Genomic DNA, 20,015 nt, shown 5'->3' on the forward strand with positions numbered 1-20,015 from the left:
GGATATGGTAGGCTCAGATGGGAATGTTTCTTAAAAATGCCTAAATGAAAAGGCAGGAAGGAAGGGAGGGAGGGAGGGAGGGAAGGAGGGAGGGAAAGAAGATACAAAACCCCCCTATGGGATTGTCGTATTCGCACTGCAATGAGCCGAAATATATACAGGGTTGCCTGGACTGCTCTGAATCTCTTTAATTTTTCCTTTTCCTTCCTTCACTCTCCCCCTCTTAAAAATTCTATTTTTCCTTCAATATACTCATGACTTGTGAGTGTTGTAACCCTTGAAGCAGAGCCCTGCCCATCCCTGTGAAAGGCTCCAAGAACAGCCCCTGGGGATCAGCCCGGGCACCCCGGCCATCGCACTGCTGACATCAGAGCTGGGGTGACGATGAGTCAGAAGGCCCAGCACATACCCCTGACTGAGAGTTCAGAAGAGCAGAGGAGACTAGAGTCACCTTTTTGTCGTATTTGCACTGTCGTAGTCTCTGGATTGTATCTCGTCTCTTGTCATCATCGATCTGGCACAAGAAAAGGCCAATTATTCCAGAAGCTCCATACCTTGTCTCCCCCGCCCCCCCACCTGCCAGTCAAGGCTGAGAGGCCCTGCGGGCGGCCTGTGTCTGTTGTAGTTTGCTCACAGCACTCTGGGCAGGCTCAGAAAAACTGTCAGAATTGACTCGTGTTCCCCATCATTCTCACCTTCCCCCTCCAACGGTATCTTTCTTCCAAGTATCCGCCAGCTTAACCCTGGGTTTTCCTCCCTTCCTCCTGTGGCTTATTTCAGCCAGCGATTTCCTTTGCTTCCTTCTCTCTCAGCTCCCCCATCTACTGGGAACCATCGCCTGTAGCTCCAGACAGGTGCTCTTAGGGGAGCACGCTGTGTGTCTGAGTTGCGAACTCGTGCCTAAATGCCCAAGTAGCAACGCAAGTGGCGACACTGTGCTGGGGCTTCAGGAGCAGCCGCATCAGCTCTGGGTTCAGCCTGGAGTTGCCAGATCATCTGATTTGTCAAAAGAAGCTCGTAATATGGATTTTCTATGCCATTCCCAGATGTTTGTACTTGGTAATTAATTTTTTAAAAAGTTAAATATGGAACGAAACACAACACACACACACACACACACACACACACACGCACCTGCAGGCTAGTATGGCTCTTGGTCTGCCAGTCTAAAGGCAGAAAAAAGATTGGGAACTATTGCATCTTTCCACTTGATTCTCATAAAAACCTGTGTATTGTATTTGTTAAAACTTACCTCATAGGGACATTTTGAAAATGTGAGTGAAATAAGTTATATCCAATTCCAAGCATGATACCCAGCACAATGCAGATTAATAAATGTCACTTGTCTCCCCTTCTCCTGTGTCTCATTTTATACATGAGGTACAAAAGGGTTACAGGATACCACATGTGGCCTAAGAACATACGGAACCCAAGCATGACTTCTTGTCTAGTATTCTTTTCACCCTCTCAGGCCTCGATACGTCATTTAAACCATTTGAACCTCAGTCCCTTCCTTATCTGGGCAATCCTAACTCACAGGGATACCTGAGAATCAACTGAGACAAACTTTGTGACATTTTCTTGCAAGCAAAGGTGTTCTATCCTCAGATGAGTCCTCTGCATCTTTACCACTTTTTTCTGTCTGTTGCTCTCCCCTGGGGCTTTGCTGACTTCTCTTCCTCTGGCTGCCTTGGTTTTCTGACCCTCTCTCTTCTAGCCCGGGAAGCTTTCTTCATCGTCTCGCCCCTTAGTCTTGCTTCCTTATCCAGAGCTCGAACCACCGCCTGTCTGGTTGTATGGCATTTTCCCCTCTTGCTGACTTTGCCTGACCTCCGTGGGCCTTCTCCCGGCCCTGCCAGACTCAGAGCAATGGAAGACCTCTCCTTACAGCCAATTCCCAGTCGCCTGGTCCCCAGCCGGGCTGTAACTCAGAGTAACAAGGATTCCCCAGGCTCTGAATCACTTCTAACCTTCCTCCTTCTCGGTTACCGTCCCCAAGACCTATTCCTTAGCCTTTTCCTTAACTGATGAATTAACTCATAAAAATTCTGTCATGCCTGACAAGGGGTAGATGGGGTATACTCCTAGGAATATTTATATTTTAAGAAAACGCGCAGAGACACAATGTTTTAGGCTTAACCCAAAAGAACGAAGTGCAATATTGGGGTTTTGAGGCGGTGGGGTGGCTTGTGAGGAGTGGAGCCGTGGCTGGACGTGGGCAGAGGTGAACCACGTGGGAGCCCATCCTCGTGTCACACCAGAGGCAGGGGAGCACTCACTCCTTCTACAGGTCTCCTCTCCCCTTCCCAGGGTACTGCCGGTAAGTCATTCAGGTCAATAAATTCTCTCTTTGAACATCCAATAATCTGACGATTGTTTACATTTTACTGTGAATGACCACAAGATCGATTTCATCCTGACACTTGCCTGAGACAGATTGGTCATTTTTAATTTTTAAAATATTTATTTATTTGGTTAGTTAGTTGGTTAACTTTTTGGCCACACTGCACAGCATGCGGGATCTTAGTTCCCTGACCAAGGTTCGAACCCGTGCCCCTTGCAGTGGAAGCTGGGAGTCCTAACCACTGGACCGCCGGGCAAGTCCCTGGTCTTTGCCAACAGCACCTTTATTTCTGTGGTTCAGAATGTAACAGGAGCATCATTTTTGAGCGTGGAGCATTTCTGGAGGATGGGAAGACCCAGTCCTTGCACAGCTGTGAGGGGACCGGAGGCACCAGAGTGCAGTGTGCAGGACTTGGGGTGGAATGCCAGGAGCTGGTGGACAGGCTCCAAGCACAAACCTGACCCATGAAGCAACTGCTGATTCTAGGCAAGTAGGCACCCCAGGTCACACGATCCTGTTGGCTTGGCCCTGCTCTGAGGGACCCTGCTCACTCCTTCACGTGGAGGTTCTGGGACTCCATCTCCTCTTAGTATGCTTTGGTATAAAACCTCTGATAAGGCTATGGTGTATGGTGAATGTTAGGATCGTGGTCTTCACAGTTACACAGACTGGGTTCAAATTGTGGCCACGCTCCTGAAATTCTAGCCCTGTTGCCTCAAAGTGCTCGGGAACAATGAAACAGGTCAATGCTTCTGGCACATAAGAAGTGCTCAGGAAATGTTAGCTGTTACCATTTGTAGCAATCTGACTTACTAGCTGTGTGTGACCCTGCCCTGCTTCTCAACCCTTTGCCCTTCAATTTCCTCATCAGCAAAATTAGGATGATAAAGTTCATCTCATGAGGCCCTTGTGGGGAGTAGATAAGACCACTTAGGTCCCACATCACCCTCAGTGGATGGGAGGAGTTATCATGGGCTGCTGCTGAGATTTCCTGGCTGAGGGAGAATGTGGGCAAATATCAGCAGAGACCTCTTTTGTCAGCAATGAGCAAGTAAGTCACACGTCCTTAGTATAAGCAGAGTAGCTCCCCAAGGTTTAGAGGAACTCAAATGCTCTACCCATTTCCGTATCCCTTCCATAACAAATTCTCACTCTGTGCATTTCTCTTCTGGGTCAAATGCAAAGAATGAGTAACACACCATATCTCAGCCTCCACCGAAGTGTTCATTGGTTCAAATAGCTGACATTTAGTGCAGTGAAGAGCCAAGGGAAAGATAGGAAGCTGAGAGTTAGAAAACATCTAAGTCTTGGATTCTGAAACAAATGATCCTGGCCTGGAACATTTCATACCATGTACCAAAGTCTTGTCAAATCCCTGGCAAGTTGCACCAGCCCTTGCATTCACCAGGTAAGGGACACCTTACCTTTAGGCTAACATGGTTGGTCTCATTGGACTCCAGGGGTAAGATATTTTCAGGAGGAATGTGGGACCACTTTTTCTGACGAAGTGCATATTCTCTCTTATATTTTCTGTGAAAGGAATAGAACCAGCCAATAGGTTTGTATTAGTATTCATGCCATTCGGTTTCTGAACACTAGGAGAAATCTAGAGCTATGATGCCCTCAGGTGGATACGCGGTGAGTACAGCTGGCCCAATGGTGTGACTCCATGTTCTCCAAACTGGTGAGTGCTGGCCTTTTGTGGACCTGTAAGGATTTCTGATGGTCTTCTGTACTCTTTCTTTTTTTTCTTTTTCATTTCACTTTCTCAGATCCTTCACTAAGGCAACCCTTTATTATAATAAAAAATCTGAACTGATGTCACAGAAAGAGTGAGGTGAGAACAGAGGATACATCAGATTCCTAAATAAGCCAGTTCCTCTTCGGCATTTGTGCCTTTTAAAAAATGCATCAAGAAAATAGAAAAGCACAGAGAAAAATGTAACAACATGTAACCCAACATTCAAAATGTCAAGAATTTGTGATTGTTTCCCCCAGATAGTATAGACAAAGCAGCATTCTTGGGTTATAGGAATGCACACTCACAACTTTACAGACATCGCCAAATTGTTTCCCAAAGCGGTTGCACCAATTTGCCCTCCCACTGTGAAAATTCCCGTTTCCTCCGTATTCTTAACATTTGGTATTGTTTAACTTTTTTTAACCCTTAGGATGTACGTGAAATAGTGCTTGTTGCTTTGCATTTCATTTTCTTGATTATTAGAGAGATTAAATATCTTTTCAAATATTTTCTAGCTATTTTATAGAGTTGCTTATTCACAATTTTGCCCATTTTTTTCTATTGCATTGTCTTTGCCTTATTTATTTACATGAATTCCTTATAAATTCTGCAAAACAAATCTTTTGTCCTTTGATGCGTTGCAAATGCCTTCTTCTGGTTTATTGCTTTATTGAGCTTTGTTGTATAAAAAGTTTTGATTTTATTATGGCCATGGTTATATTATTTTCTTCTTTGACTTTTCTTTTTTATCTTGACTGAGAAGTATTTTCCTACTTGAGACATAAAGTGATTTTCTATTAATTTCTTCTGAGTTTGCTTTCTCACATTTAGGTCTGTAATCCATTTACAATCCATATGGAATGAACTTTATCTTTGTGTATTATTTCAGGTAGGGCTTTAATTTCATTTTTTTCATGTTGAGAGCCTACTGTTCCAACATCATTTCCCAGCTGACTCACAACGTTCCCATCATATGCCAAGCTCTCACGTTTGCTCGTGCCAGATTCTAGAATCTGTATTCTTTTCCATTGGCCTATTTTTCCCTGAGTTTGTCTTTGCTTGTGCTCATTTGACAAACTCCTACTCACCTTCTCAAGGTCATTGATGATGACTTTCTGAATGTCCCCTAAGCAGAAATGATTATTCTCTTCCTATGCTTCCATCTAACTCTGACTATTCCTCTATTAGATACATATAAAATAGTATATTATTGGCCAAAGATTTTGGTCCTAAGACCTGGTGGCAAGTGGCGTGACTATTAGGGCCTTGAAGGCTCCCGGACTCTCAGCTCTGCACTGCAGAAGACTCTTGGGACTCCACAGAGCCATATGCCATTCATATTGAATTAGAGGATGCTATAAATCATTCACGACTTTTCTTGCATAGCTGTTGGAATGGAAAACTATAGAATAACATTTGTCTTCCATATCTCCTCATGGACACAGTATTGCTCTGGCCATTAGGAAGCCCTATCTCTGCCTTCCCTGCTTAGAGAAAATGGAAAATGCCTGTTTCCACCTGTTACTGTTTCTTACTTTGTGATTCATCCTATCTTAAGCTGACGCCCATTTGGACTTGGTGTCTGAGGGACAATAGCCACATCTGTGGCCCTGCTATTGGCTGCCTTTACTCTCCTCAAATTTTGGTTTCCTCTTACCTTCAACTAAATGGTCACCATACACTGTAAATCATCTCTTATATTTCTTGGTAATACAGAGTCACAGGAGTCAAGTTCTGCCTTCAGACTGAAGAGAACAATCTACCCGCTTTCCTGGAGAAACCTTTAACTGACATGCAACAGACTGGACTCTCATGATGAGAAGGTACAGCGACACACAGACCAAAGCGTGTGATACATAGAGGAAAACTGTTGTCTGGTTTAGTTAGGAAATGGGAGTGATCCTGATACTCTAATGGGATAGAAAGTTTTGTGTGTTTAACACACACAGATTAGGAGGTAGTGTGAGACTCACTCATTCATTTATATATTCAACAAATATTTCTGAGTATACAGACTATGTCTCTGGCACTGCACTAGGCTCTTCATATGTCCAAGCTGAGTAGAACAATCATGGAACTGATGGACAGAAGGCCTGAGTTCTACCTTTGGCCCAACACACTACCTGGTGATGTGATTCCAGACAAACCGTTTGGCTTTCTGGGTCTCTCTTTCCTCAGGCTAAAGCAGGAGGTTTGGAATGGATGATTTCTAAAGCCTCTTCCAGCCTGAAAGTATGTAATATAGAGACTCTGACATTTCCCACAATATACTAATAAAACAGCAGAAATAGCTATTTCTACCTGTAGAATGCCTGGTATATGGTCACTATACGGACCTTATTTCAACCCCTCACAACAGTTCAGATGAGGATACTGAAGCTGAGTAACATGTTTAAGTTGCTGGTAATATGGTGAACACCACACAACTGGTAAAGCCTAGAACTGGGATGTGAGTTCAAACGTCTCTGACTGCAAGCTCTAATCCATCCACTGAGTAATATTCTGCCCTTGACAGAGTCTTTGATGCTGAATGCCTTCGTGATCTTAGCTCTGTCCAGAGACCTTCTTGTGAATGTATACTATCATCGACAGACATCAGACGTCTCCCTCTTGCCCTCTTCCCTCTCTGAAGGAGGAGCACAGCAGGTTAGAGGGGCTGGTAGGTACCTGAGCACCAGGAGGGCGATAAACAGGAGCAGGACCACAGTCCCCGTGAGGGTGAAGACAGCGATCATCAGGATTGGAGGGTCTGTGGCAGAAAAGACAGCGAAAATCGCACTAGTGAGGCTCTTTGAAAAGAGAATACACACACTACACAAGATTCTAGTTGGGTAATATAATCTGAGGAAGGGGAAAAGGAGAGACCTTTTAAGATGTCTGTCTTTTAGAGAGAGACAAATATCATATGATATCACTTACATGTGGAATCTAAAAAAATGGTACAAAGGAACTCATTTACAAAACAGAATCACAGACTTAGAGAACAAACTTACGGTTAGCAAAGGAGAAAGGTGGGAGGAAGGGATAAATTAGAAGTTTAAGATTAACATATACACACTACTATATATAAAATAGATAATCAACAAGGGCCTACTGTAGAGCACAGGGAACTCTACTCAATATTCTCTTAATAACCTCTATGGGAAAAGAATCTGAAAAAAGAATGGATATATGTATATGCATAACTGAATCACTTTGCTGTACACCTGAAACTAATACAACATTGTAAATCAACTATATTCCAATATAAAATAAAAATTAAATTAAAAAAAGATATCTGTCTTTTATTAATCTCTTCATTGGTAATACAGATCCTGCATCCTTGGTCTATGAGGAAAACTGTCTGGAATGTGCCCCAAAGTGGCTTAATTTCATCTACCCCTATAGTTTAGACATCTCGTTTCTTATGGGAATCATCAAATGTTACAAGAACATAAAATAGTTTCTGGCACACAAATAATTTTGGTGGGAAGACTATCTGATGTCTTTGAAACCAATATACCTAAGGAGGATTCACAGAGGAAGAAATAGACAACTGGTTTTCAATACGGAGAAACAAATCGGAGGAAAAGTAGGACGGTGTGGAATGAACAGTAAATGACAGTGTCGCCCACTGGTCCTTTCCAAGCTCAACCAGGTCACTGAGGGAAGTCAATGAAGAACGTAAGGAATTTGATTTATTAGCACGTAGGTGAAGCTGTGTAGAAGGAGGAATTTGAGAGACTCGCTGAAGGGTCAGTGGACTTCAGGAAAATGTGGATCCAACCCAACGAAGCACTGAAGCAGACTCTGAGTGTGCAGAGGACTAAGCCCAGATTAAGGACAACAACAATAATAAAACTGCACAAGAGGGCTTCCCTGGCGGCGCAGTGGTTAAGAATCCGCCTGCCAACGCAGGGGACACGGGTTCGAGCCCTGGTCCAGGAAGATCCCACATGCCGCGGAGCAACTAAGCCCGTGTGCCACAACTACTGAGCCTGCGCTCTAGAGCCCGAGCTCTGCAACAAGAGAAGCCACTGCAATGAGAAGCCCTTGCACTGCAGAGAAGAGTAGCCCTGGCTTGCTCGCCACAACTAGAGAGAGCCGTGCACAGCAATGAAGACCCAATGCAGCCAAAAATAAATTAAAATAAAAAAAACAAAACTGTACAAGAAGGTCGTTGTTCAAACATGCCTCAACAGATCCCTATCAGAATAGGAAGTTAGAGGGTTCAAGAAGAACAAATGGAATGGATTCCAAGCAACAGAGAGTGTGTAAGAAGCTGGAAGGTAATAGCAATATGGTGAAGGAGACAGGTTTTTTTTTTTCTTTATAGCATAAATAAGAGAGACCCAATCAGAAACTCTAGGGAAGAATGTTCAAGGAAGGCGCAATCTAAAAATAAAACAAAGTAAAATAGTTTGAGAATTTGGAATTTAAAAAATCCATTTGTGTGTGTGTGTGTGTGTGTGTCACAAAGGAGAGACATTGGAGTTATACAGAAAGAAATGTTATTCTGACATGCTATCTAGTTTTATAAAAATAATAATGAAAATATTTAGTAATTTTCAACTGATAGGTAAATGATAGAGGGCTTCATATGGCTACCAAAAAAATATTATCAGCCCCGACAAATTACAGCAAAATACAGGAGAATTTGGGAGGTAGGATGGAGGTAGAAGAAAGGAAAGAGACACTAACGTCTTCATCTTACAAAGCTGGGAAGCAAGAACTTTTATATATACTTGATAGAACTCGAAGCTTATGCAAAGTTAATTAAAATTACAAGGCACCAATAAATGTATTGACAAAAAGATATAACTATATTGAGAAGAGCTTAGAGAAAAGTAGGGCTAGTGAAAATGAACTATATCTTCATTTATCAATACAAGAAATAAATAGATAACATCTAAAGCTTATAATGCAAGAAATATATGCATATTATTTAAAAATATGAAAAAAAACTAAGCAGAAGGGACTGCAAGACCAGGGATACACAGAGGTGGGACCAGGTACACTCACTTTCCATTAGGAATATTTCTACTCTTGGCTTTTAAAATCATGTGCATGAAGTTTTATACAATAAAAATATAATTAATGAAGGTGTCCCTGGAATGATGAGTGGCCGGCTCTTATTCAAGTAGCATCTCAACACCTCACACTGTATTCTCTCTCATGGCACCATAACAAGGACCCTTGAGGGCATGGCTGGGGTTCTGTCTGCTCGTCCTGATACCTTTAGCACGCAGCACCAGACCTGGTACCTGGTCACGTATCAGTAAAAAATTACTGAATAAATAAATAACTGAATAAAAACTTGGCCCTGCTCATCTCACTCTCTGAGAAGAGGCAAAGAAAAATGCCCAAATGTTAATATATGTAAATAAATTCACATAAAAAAAATCTCTTGTGCTATTAGACTTAGCTTACATGTCACATGTATTTCTGAACCATTTTTGTTTTATCACATTATGTCCTTCTAATGAACTAACCATTTTTTTTTTCTGAGGTAGAGGGTTTAGTAAGGTTCATTCTGCAGCACCTTTCTATAAGGGATGAATTGGAAGGAGTTATGCTTTGCTAACTTATAACTTTGCCTCTGCTTGTTATTTTGTTTTCTGCTAAGGGGAGAATTTAACCGTGAAAATGTGAGCTCTGGATTTCTATTCTCGTTAGGGCAGAAATAAATTATTCCCTTGGAGGTGGAGCTGCATTGTGGGCATATTTGACTTTGGTGAACTCCGTTTATTACTACAATCACCACTTCCATCCCCATCACCACCACTCTCATACCCCCAACCCCCCCCAAAACAACAGTGAGTACGAGGAATACAATTTCAACAGTGCAGACGATTCTACTCACCAGTCATTTACTAAAATTACCCAGCCTCCAGACTACAGCATGAGTTGGAGGAAATATCTGCTGAGTCCTTAGCCCCTCTCAATTCTTCCCTAGTGTAAACATCACATTACATGAAATATAATTATGATATTTAAATATAGTACATAGAATTTAAATATAGTAAATTTTAATCCAATATACTTGTAAATCACCGCTATCACATTAGTTCTAAGGTTAAGCTTCTGCTGCCCTCTGGTGGCTACTGTGGTTATCACAGCCTATTTAACTAGATAGATGGTGAATGCAGATTGAGTTTTATAACCCCAAGGTCATAGAACATGATCGTTGGAAAGAACTTTGAGATCAGTTAACAAATCTCCTGACTTAACAGAGGAAGATACTCATACTTAGAGAAGTAAATGGACTGAAATTAACACTGTCTAGATTGGTACTGAATAGAAGCATATTCATAGTTATCTCATACTGTCTTTCATTCCTTACTTCTTTCCTTCCTCCCTTCATTTCCTCCCTTCTTTCCTTCCTTCATTTCTTCCTTCTTTCCTTCCTTTCAAGGCACTGTGTTTGAGTAAAGAATGGACCCTACACTTACACGGTGTATGGTGTAAACAAATAAATGAGATATAAGTAATATGCTAGAAGTCTGGTGTAATAAGGGCAAGATCAATAACCTCCTGAGATGCTAAGAGAAAGCTTAGGAAAGGTGAAATCCAAGTTACACAATGAGGATGAGTGGTTACTAGTTCTATGGGGGGGTGGTGATAGATTTTAGTCAGAGGGAGTAGCATCAATAAAGACACAGGGGCATGAAGCTGCAAGACCCTTTCTTTAAGGAAGTAGGAGAAGTTGAGAGAGTGGGGAAGAAATTTCAGGTAAGATGAGATAGAAGGCTGGAGACGTAGGAAGATCAGGGACATTTTGTGCTATAATAAGTCATTTGGACGCTGAAGGCAAAGTGGAGCTGCCATTCGAAGGGTTAGCAGCAGTTGGGTAATGCGACTGGATTCGCGCTGTCCCTCTGGTGGCAGTGGTGGCTGGGTTTGAGGTGGGCAGGAGGTGGGGCTGAGCAGGAAGACAGATGGATGTCACTGGCACCCAGGAGACAGCTGAGGAAGGCCTGGGTGAGGAACAGGAACCAAATCTGCCTTGTCCACTGCTGTGTCCCAGGTGCTTAGAACATTGTCTGGCATTAAGTAAATATTTGTCAGATGAATGAAAAGACAGTGATGGTAGAATCTCCAGATGAAACGTTCTGTTACTTAGTTGGCAGTTGTGTACACAGATGAAAGACCAGGCATGACTATCTTATTTGTATACTATTTGAAAGACTGAGTTACTTAATTTGTAAAGTTTGAAACTAAATGTAACAGTTAAAGAATGAAAAGCTCTGGCTAACTGAATATTCTAGTTAACTGAGGATGAAGTAAAGTTGCCCAGGATGAGGCAACGTCCCTGTCGTATGTAATGTAAATATTTAATGTGATCTCGTTTAGGTAAATAATGAGAACTCTCTCAAAAATCATGTTTTGAGAAGTTCATTATTTTAAACAGTACAGACCTTCTGTTTAATAACCAAAATATCTAAAAACTTTTAAAGAAATATATTAAAAATACAAACCCAACTCTGTCACTGAGGGCTATAATTAAGGAAAAAGAAAAATAATTTTAACTCAAAAAATTACAAAAGAAAGAAGCATGGAGTTACAGAAGCCTGTGAGAAAAGAGATATATTTCAGAAGTCAAGTTTGGCTTGAATCTAGGAAGCTTGAAGATGGTTCTAGAGATAATTAAAAAGAAAAAAAAAGAAAGCTTGCTAAAGAAAACAAATCAACTTTAAAAAGCAATGATGAGGGTAAATCATTTGGAAGAATGGGATCCCTACTTCCTACCTCTCTCTTTGCTTCAGTCAACTACCTCGTGTCTATTGACTAAAAACACAGGATTCATTTTTAACCACATTTGACTCATGGAACACAAGAACTAGAAACATAGTTACAGCTATAATGTAAACAAGCCCATTTCATCAGAACTGTTCTCTTCAGTCAGATCAACCTTTCAGCCAGAGTTTCTGGCTGTAGAGCAGGGCTAGAAGTATTTCTAGTTTATAATTTTTAATATTGTTAAAAAATGGTAAATTAATAGAGTCATTATGGAAAATTCAGAAAACTAAGAAATATATAAAAAAGCAAAAAGAAAATCTGGGATACTATTACCCGGAGGCTACGACTATTGACATTTTAGCATATTTTTCTGCAGTCTTATTTCTATACATTGTTTTGCAAAGTTAGACTTTCATTAAATAAAAAAGCTGTATTACTTTACTCATAACTTTTCCAATGTCATTTAAAATTCTTTGTAAATAATTATTTTTAATTGGTTGCATATTGCCCCATTTATGAATATATTGTAGTTTTCTAAGTCATTTTATTAATAATGTTTCCACCTTTTTTTTTTCTTTTGCATCTTTGGGCATAAATATTTGTTCAAATTTAAACTTTTTTCCTAAAAATTGATTAGTAATATGGAATTACTTACTATTCATTATGGAAAGCCTTGGCCAAGCCAGCCATGGGCAGAGTGCCCTGAGACCTTGCTGCCCATGAGACACTCAGCTGGCCCTGTCCAGTGACAGTCAGTGTTATACAGTTGCATGGCAAGTTGCATGGGTGAAGCCCTAGCCGTGTTAGGGCTTTCATGACATGATAGGACCTCATCTCAGGTAGGAGGGTAACCATCATTATGACCCAAGTATGTGTGTCCTCTGAGGAAACGGGGGAGACTTTAGAGGCCATGCTCACTTATCACCCTCAGCCTAATGACATCGAGTATTCCTTGCTGAAATATATATTCCATGAGTTTCCTTCAGTAAAATGTAAATGGAGTGAGGCTATGTGTCTCTGTGTTCATTTTGCCAATTGCCAAACCTAGTTTTCTATAGGAAAATTTACATCAAGGGGTAGGTAGGACACCCTATTGAAGACACCTTATATTAAAGACAGTTATAGCTAAATTAGAATGGGATATCTTCAGTGTTTTATCAGAACTGTAATATTATTCATTGGACAGAGACGTGAAGTCCATGTTTACAAACCTGGCAAATCTAATACAGACAATAAGCAAAACAAAACAGAAAACACAGGCTAATTTCATAAACCACAGAATTTACTCTCCTTACCAAAAAAACAATTTCAGGAAAAGAAACTTCACGAAGGATATCTTACCCCCTTCTGTAATATCATTAGGAAGTTTGTGGTTCTTCCAGATGAATGTGGGGCTCTTATCCACCGGGTTAGTCTGGTTTTTCCGGGTGTCATAGGTCAAAAGAACCTTGTACTGTGTCGGGGCATGAAAAGAAGAAGGATGAACAGAAAAAGACATTTTAGAATGACTTCTGATGAGACTGACCGTGCCGCCCAGTGACATCTGAATTTCATAGCAACGTTTCTCAGTGAAACAAGGTAAATGCTACCAGCCGGGAGCTAGTTAGCGTCCACGTGGTTCTCACCATGAACGTGGATTTAAGCTCCATGTGGGCCGATTAGTTTTTTGTTTCTTTATGACCATATGCTACACCTGCCCAGCAGAGATTCTTTGGGTCTTTCTAGTTCAAGTCTTTCATTTTACTAATGTTAAAATAGAGGCACAAAAAATTAAATGGTGAGCTCCAAGTCACATGACAAGGGAGGCAGCAGTGTTTTCCACAATATTAAGTTGTTATTAAAAACGATGTCTTGAGAAAATGCACCATAGCTAACATCCATTATCCATATTTATACACGTCAAGGGGCTCCTAGAGAATTCTACATTTCTTAAGTTCTGTCAATTACATAATTTTTGAATCTCTTCTAGCCCTATGCTCTAATGTGCTTTCTTAGACACGACACTCATTAGGTTTCCAAGATAAAAGGTTTCTTTTTCAAGTAATCTGTCAATGGAAATATTAATATATCCTTAAATTACTGCTGCATATATTGAGTCAGTTTTGTAAGAGACAACTGGAAAATGTTCATCCTTCTAAATTCACCACTGCTCCCTCAAAACATTCTGGACAAAATTTTACATTTTCAAAACTATACTCTTAACTTGAAAACAGAATATAAACTTGCATATATTGAGGATAGAAAATATCCTATATATTAGGGGCTGGTAGATTATATCTCTACTGAGACCTACTCTGGTTATGGAATAACTTATCTATAGCCCTATGTTTTGACAATTAATCCCTGTTTTCCCCATAGATACATATCATACAGCACAACTGATGGCATTAGATTATTGAAAAGTTCAACTAGGCTTGCCTGTGGAGACAGTAAGTGCACAGAACCACATTTTTCATTTTGAAGAGCAATCATAAGGCTGACATAGAATCTCACCGCAGGTGGAGCACCCTCTCCAAGGGAGGCAAAGGCATCATCCCAGGTGCAAATAACTTAGAGGGGCACGTAGTTATCTCAGTAGTTACTACTAGAAACTGAAGTATTGAGCAGATTTCATTTTAAGGTATTCCCATGGTATGATGCCAAATACAGCATTATAGTAAAGGTTCAGTATAACTAAAACAATGTAACTAAAAACGATGCATTACTTTTCTGAAATACTGCTACCCCCGCCCCGAACTTCTAGTTTAACTTTCTCAATCTGAGCATCTTTTCTCTAGCTTTCCACATTTCTCATTATAGATGTCTTTTACAAAGCTGGGTCAATACATACACTCAATATATGAGTTAGGGACGTCACAATGCTCATTTGGAAAATTACGTGAAAAAATGAAAAACTTTTTCTAGTAGATTCCTGGTTATGTCAGGACCTAACTTCTTCTTTTTTTTTTTTTTTTTTAAAGATTTATTTATTGATTGATTGATTGTTATGTTGGGTCTTCATTTCTGTGCTAGGGCTTTCTCTAGTTGCGGCAAGCGGGGGCCACTCTTCATCGCGGTGCGCAGGCCTCTCACTCTCGTGGCCTCTCTTGTTGCAGAGCACAGGCTCCAGACGCACAGGCTCAGTAGTTGTGGCTCACGGGCCTAGTTGCTCCGTGGCATGTGGGATCTTCCCAGACCAGGGCTCGAACCCGTGTCCCCTGCATTAGCAGGCAGATTCGCAACCGCTGAGCCACCAGGGAAGCCCCAGGACCTAACTTCTTAAAGAAGAAAAGGTTTCTACCTACCATTTGGTTGGTTAGAACAGTGGATTCTAGTTCATGATGGGCACAACTCTGGGTGACATAAAGGCAGGTATTTTTGTTTTTAAATTAAACGCTTAGCAGCCATCAACTATGTGCCAGATAAGAAGCTAAGCACAGGAGACATGGAGAAATGAGATCCATTCCCTTTCTTCAAAGAACCTACTATGTAGGTGTGTGAATATATCTATCTATCTATCTATAGATAAATAGATAGATATGTACTATGTATATATAGTGTGTGAATATAAAGCACATATGTAGGTATGTAAATATATATCTATCTATATACAGATAGACAGATATGTACTATGTATATATAGTGTGTGAACATAAAGCATAACATTAGAAGGCTGTTTGTATGTGCCAGAGGGATTACACAATTAATGATTTTCATGAGACTTCAGAAGGAGAGAGAATAGGTAATGCTTCATTCAGATTTTTAGTTGTGGAAATGAATAAACGATTCTTAGGAAAAAACCGTCACCTTCTCATTGGTATCTCATCAACAGTCTGGTCTTTATACCAGTGTTTTCTGGGTGGGTATTTTTTATACAGTAAATAAGAGTGGATACACTGAATAAGAAGTTCTATGGGAGAAAATGTTTAAGGAATATGGCCCCAAGGGGGGCATAATCGTAAATCTGAAATAAACTAACCTCTAGATTTTAAACATAACTTCTCTAATTCCTTTGCTAGTATTGGGTTGGCCAAAAAATTCGTTCGGTTTTTCTGTAGGCTCTTAGTTACAGAAAACCTTTTGGCCAACCCAATACTTGCCTTCCAGGATAACCCTCCTCACCTAGTCACTTAACCCCAAGTTCGTGATAAGAAGTCAGACATACTTTGTTGGTGTCCACAGAGGTGTACAGAAGGAACATAGTATTGTCAATATCTCCACAGTCATCCAAAGTCACAGGACCCACACGCCCTAGGGCAAAATCAGAAAGAGTTAGAGGCCATTGTTGACTTCTTGACTGAAAGACCAGTTACATCCTGACAGAGGGTATAAAATAGATTCAAATTGCTCTATTTTACTGAAAAATTATTGACCTTAATGATGTAATCTGAGGGCATCTGGATTGGTTCTTGGCCCTGAGATCTCTGAAGGATATTTTTATAAGAGATGGTATTTAGTTAGAAGGAAAATTCTTTTTCATTGCATTTAGAATGATGACACTAAATATAATCAGTCAGTAGATTTCTCCTGATTATTAGTGACAAGTTTTTGTTGAGAGTATTTACTAAACTAGTGGCACAGTGTTTGTCACTCCATAATCTAACTTAGATTGTAAAAAGGTCAAAATCCCTTCACTACCATGTATTAGCTAAACACATTGAAAAAGTTAAGTTCTTTAAGTCTCAGTTTTCTCAACTATGAAATTATAGCCATATAGGATGAGCCTATGAAACGGCTGTTTAGGTAAAAGAAAAAAATTGATCAAATATCAGTAATTTCACATGGTTCAATATAATAGTTAATATTTATTTTGTGTTTACTAGACCAGGCTCTGTGTTAAGTGCTTCATATGCATTTATCATATTATTCTTCCCCAAATACCAGGACATAGAAGCTGTTATTATCTCCATTTTATTGATGAGAAATCTGAGGTCAGAAATATTACTAACTTGTTCCAGGTTATAGGTACAGGTAGCAGGTGACTAACTGCTGCTTATGATCACAGAGGTGCAGGCAAAAAGGTGGCAGCCACTGCCATTGCACCTCCCCCATTGTTGAAGCCCTTCCCCCTCTGCTGATTATGACTTTCAAGGGATGTAAAGGGTTGGTGCTCCCCTCAATCCCCCTTCGTTTTTCTCTTTTTCCCCTTTGAGAGCCAGACGTTGAAGACTAGAATATTCAAGCAACTGCATATATGGGGGAAATTAGAAAGCTACTACACATGCCCAGGGGAAGGCAGAGGCTCAGAAAAGACCTAAGAAGACCTTAAGTTTACACCTCAGGCTGATCCTCAGCAGATAGCCTACAACAATAAAAACAGAAACAAAAAGCAAAACCAAAAAAGAGCAAACCCTGGGGAATGAGAAAATTCCCCATTCCCCATGTGATTTCCAGGATTACCGATTATTAGATTCAAATGTCCAGTTTTCAACAAAAAAATCACAAAGCATACAAAGAAACAGGAAAGTATGGTTCATTCAAAATAAGAGAAAAAAAAAAAAACCCAATGGAAATTATCCCTGAAAAAGACCTGATGGTGGATTTATTAGACAAAGGCTTTAAAACAACTGTCTTAAAGATGCTCAAAGAACTAAAGGAAGGCATGGATAAAGTCAAGAAAATGATGTACAAACAAAATGTAAATAGTAATAAAAAGGTAGAAAACCTAAAAAAGAAACCAGAAAGAAATTCTGGAACTGAAAAGTACAGTAACTGAAATAAAAAATTCACTAGAGGGATCAAAGGCAGATTTGAGCAGGCAGAAGAAAGAATTAGTGAACTTGAATATAGGACAATGGAAATTATCAAATCTGAGGAACAGAAATAAAAAGGATTGAAGAGAAGTGAACAGAGCGTAAGGGACCTGTGGGACACCACCAACCAGACCAATACATGCATTGTGGAAGCCCCATAAGGAGAAGACAGAAAAATGGGTAAAGAGACTATTTAAAAAAATAATGGCTGAAAACTTCCCAAATTTGATGAAACACGTGAATATAAACATCCAAGAAGCTCAATAAATGCCAAGTAGGATGAATTCAAAGAAATCCATGCCAAGGCACATTATAATCAAATTGTCAAAAGCCAAAGATATAGAATTTTGAAAGCAGCAAGAGAGAAGTGATTCATCACATATAAGAGATGTTTAATAAGATTTATAAGCAGATTTCTCATTATAAACTTTGAAGGCCAGAAGGTAGTGGGCTGATATATTCAAAATGCTAAAAGAAAAAGCTGTCAATCAAGAATCCTTTATTCAACAAAGCTGTCCTTCAAAGTGAAAGGAAAGTAAGACATTCTAAGATAAAAGTTGAGAGGGTTTGTTACCTACCACTAGACCTGTCCTGCAAGAAATGTTCAAGGGAGTCTGGCAGGTTAAAATGAAAGAACAACAGACAGTAACTTGAAGCCATATGAGGAAATAAAGATCTCAGTAAAGGTAAATACACAAGCAATGACAAAATCTAGTATTATTGTAAGAACAATGTGTTACTCCACTTTTTGTTTTCTACATGACTTAAGAGATGAACAGGGCTTCCCTGGTGGCGTAGTGGTTAAGAATCCGCCTGCCACTGCAGGGGACATGGGTTCGAGCCCTGGTCCAGGAAGATACCACATGCCGCGGAAAAACAAAGTCCGTGTACTACAACTACCGAACCTGCACTCTAGAGCCCGTGAGCCACGACTACTGAGCCCACATGCCTAGAGTCTGTGCTCCGCAACAAGAGAAGCCACCACAATGAGAAGCCCATGCACTGCAACCAAGAGTAGCCCCTGCTCGCCACAACTAGAGAAAGCCCACGCGCAGCAACAAAGACCCAGCACAGCCAAAAAAAAAAAGAGAGAGAGAGAGAGAGGATACATTAAAAAAAATTAGTCTAACAGTTAGTATTATTGTAACTTTTGTTTGTAACTCCACCTTTTGATTTTGAAGCAATTTAGGAGACTAATGCTTAAAAAAACATTAGTTTCCTACTTGGACACAAAGTATAAAGATGTAATTTTGCAACACCAATGTCTGAAAGGGATGGGAATGGAGCTATTAAAGGAGGAGAGTTTTTGTATTCATTGAAGTTAAACTGGTATAAAGTCAAACTAGAGGGTTATAATTTTAGCATGTAATCCCCATGGTAACCACAAAGAAAATAGCTAAAGAATATACACAAAAAATGAAAAAGGAATTTAAACATTTCACTATAAAAAATAAACAATACAAAAGAAGACAGTAATGCAGGAAATGGGGATAAAAAAGCTACACAGCATATAAAGAACAAATAACAAAGCGACAGAATAAATCTCTCCTTATCAGTAATTACTTTAAATGTAAATGGATTAAATAGTCCAATCAAAGATAGAAATTCAAAAATTGGATTAAAAAGGTGATCCAACAGTATGATGTCTATAAGAGATTCACTTTTGATCCAAAGACAGAAATGGGTTGAAAGTGAAAGGAAGGAAAAGGATATTTCATGCAAATAGTAACCAAAAGAGAGCAGAGGTGCCTACACTAATATCAAATAAACAGACTTTAAATCAAAAAAGTTTACAAGAGACAAAGAAAGAAATTCATTATATATTAATAAAACATTCAATAAAGCAAAAATATATAACAAGTATAAACATTTATGTAACCAACAACAGACCAACAAAAAATATGAAGCAAAAATTGGCACAAGAGAAACAGTTCTACAATAATCATTGGAGATTTTAATACTTCACTTTCACTAATGGATAGAATAACAAGACAGAAGATAAGTAAGGAAATAGAGGAGTTGAACAAAATGATAAACCAACTAGATATAATAGACAAATACAGAACATTCTACCCAACAACAGAATGCACATTTTTCTCAAGTGCCTGTAGGACATTTTCCAGAATAGACCATATGTTAAGCAACATATTAAGTCTCAGTTAAAATTTAAAAGATAGGTATCATACAAAGTATCTTCTCTGACCACAATGAGATGAAGTTAGAAATCAAAAACAGAAGGAAAACTGAAAAATTCGCCAATTTGTGAAAATTAAACAGCACACACTTAAATAACCAATGGCTCAAAGAAGAAATTACAAGGGAAAAGTTTTAAGACCTAGAGATAGAGGAATATAAAAATACAACACACCAAAACTATGGGACACACACAATCAAAGCAGTGCTAAGGGGAAATTTATAGCCATAAATGCTTACATTAAAAAACAACAAAGGTCTCAAATCAACACCCTAACTTTACAAC

General features: G+C 39.6%; 1 protein-coding gene across 1 annotated transcript in view; it reads right to left on the reverse strand.

The window, feature by feature from the left end:
* GUCY2C (guanylate cyclase 2C) overlaps positions 1 to 20,015 on the reverse strand; it is a 72,046-nt gene that overhangs the window by 31,006 nt on the left and 21,025 nt on the right. The window contains exons 9-13 of the mRNA XM_059934499.1: positions 15,949 to 16,034; positions 13,146 to 13,257; positions 6,753 to 6,834; positions 3,769 to 3,874; positions 452 to 514 (exon numbers count right to left, since the gene is read on the reverse strand). Of these exons, the coding sequence (XP_059790482.1) occupies positions 452 to 514; positions 3,769 to 3,874; positions 6,753 to 6,834; positions 13,146 to 13,257; positions 15,949 to 16,034 (449 nt within the window). The remainder of the gene's footprint in view (positions 1 to 451; positions 515 to 3,768; positions 3,875 to 6,752; positions 6,835 to 13,145; positions 13,258 to 15,948; positions 16,035 to 20,015) is intronic.

This window comes from Balaenoptera ricei, chromosome 10, assembly GCF_028023285.1.
Source record: "Balaenoptera ricei isolate mBalRic1 chromosome 10, mBalRic1.hap2, whole genome shotgun sequence".
In the NCBI taxonomy this organism is placed as follows: domain Eukaryota; kingdom Metazoa; phylum Chordata; class Mammalia; order Artiodactyla; family Balaenopteridae; genus Balaenoptera; species Balaenoptera ricei.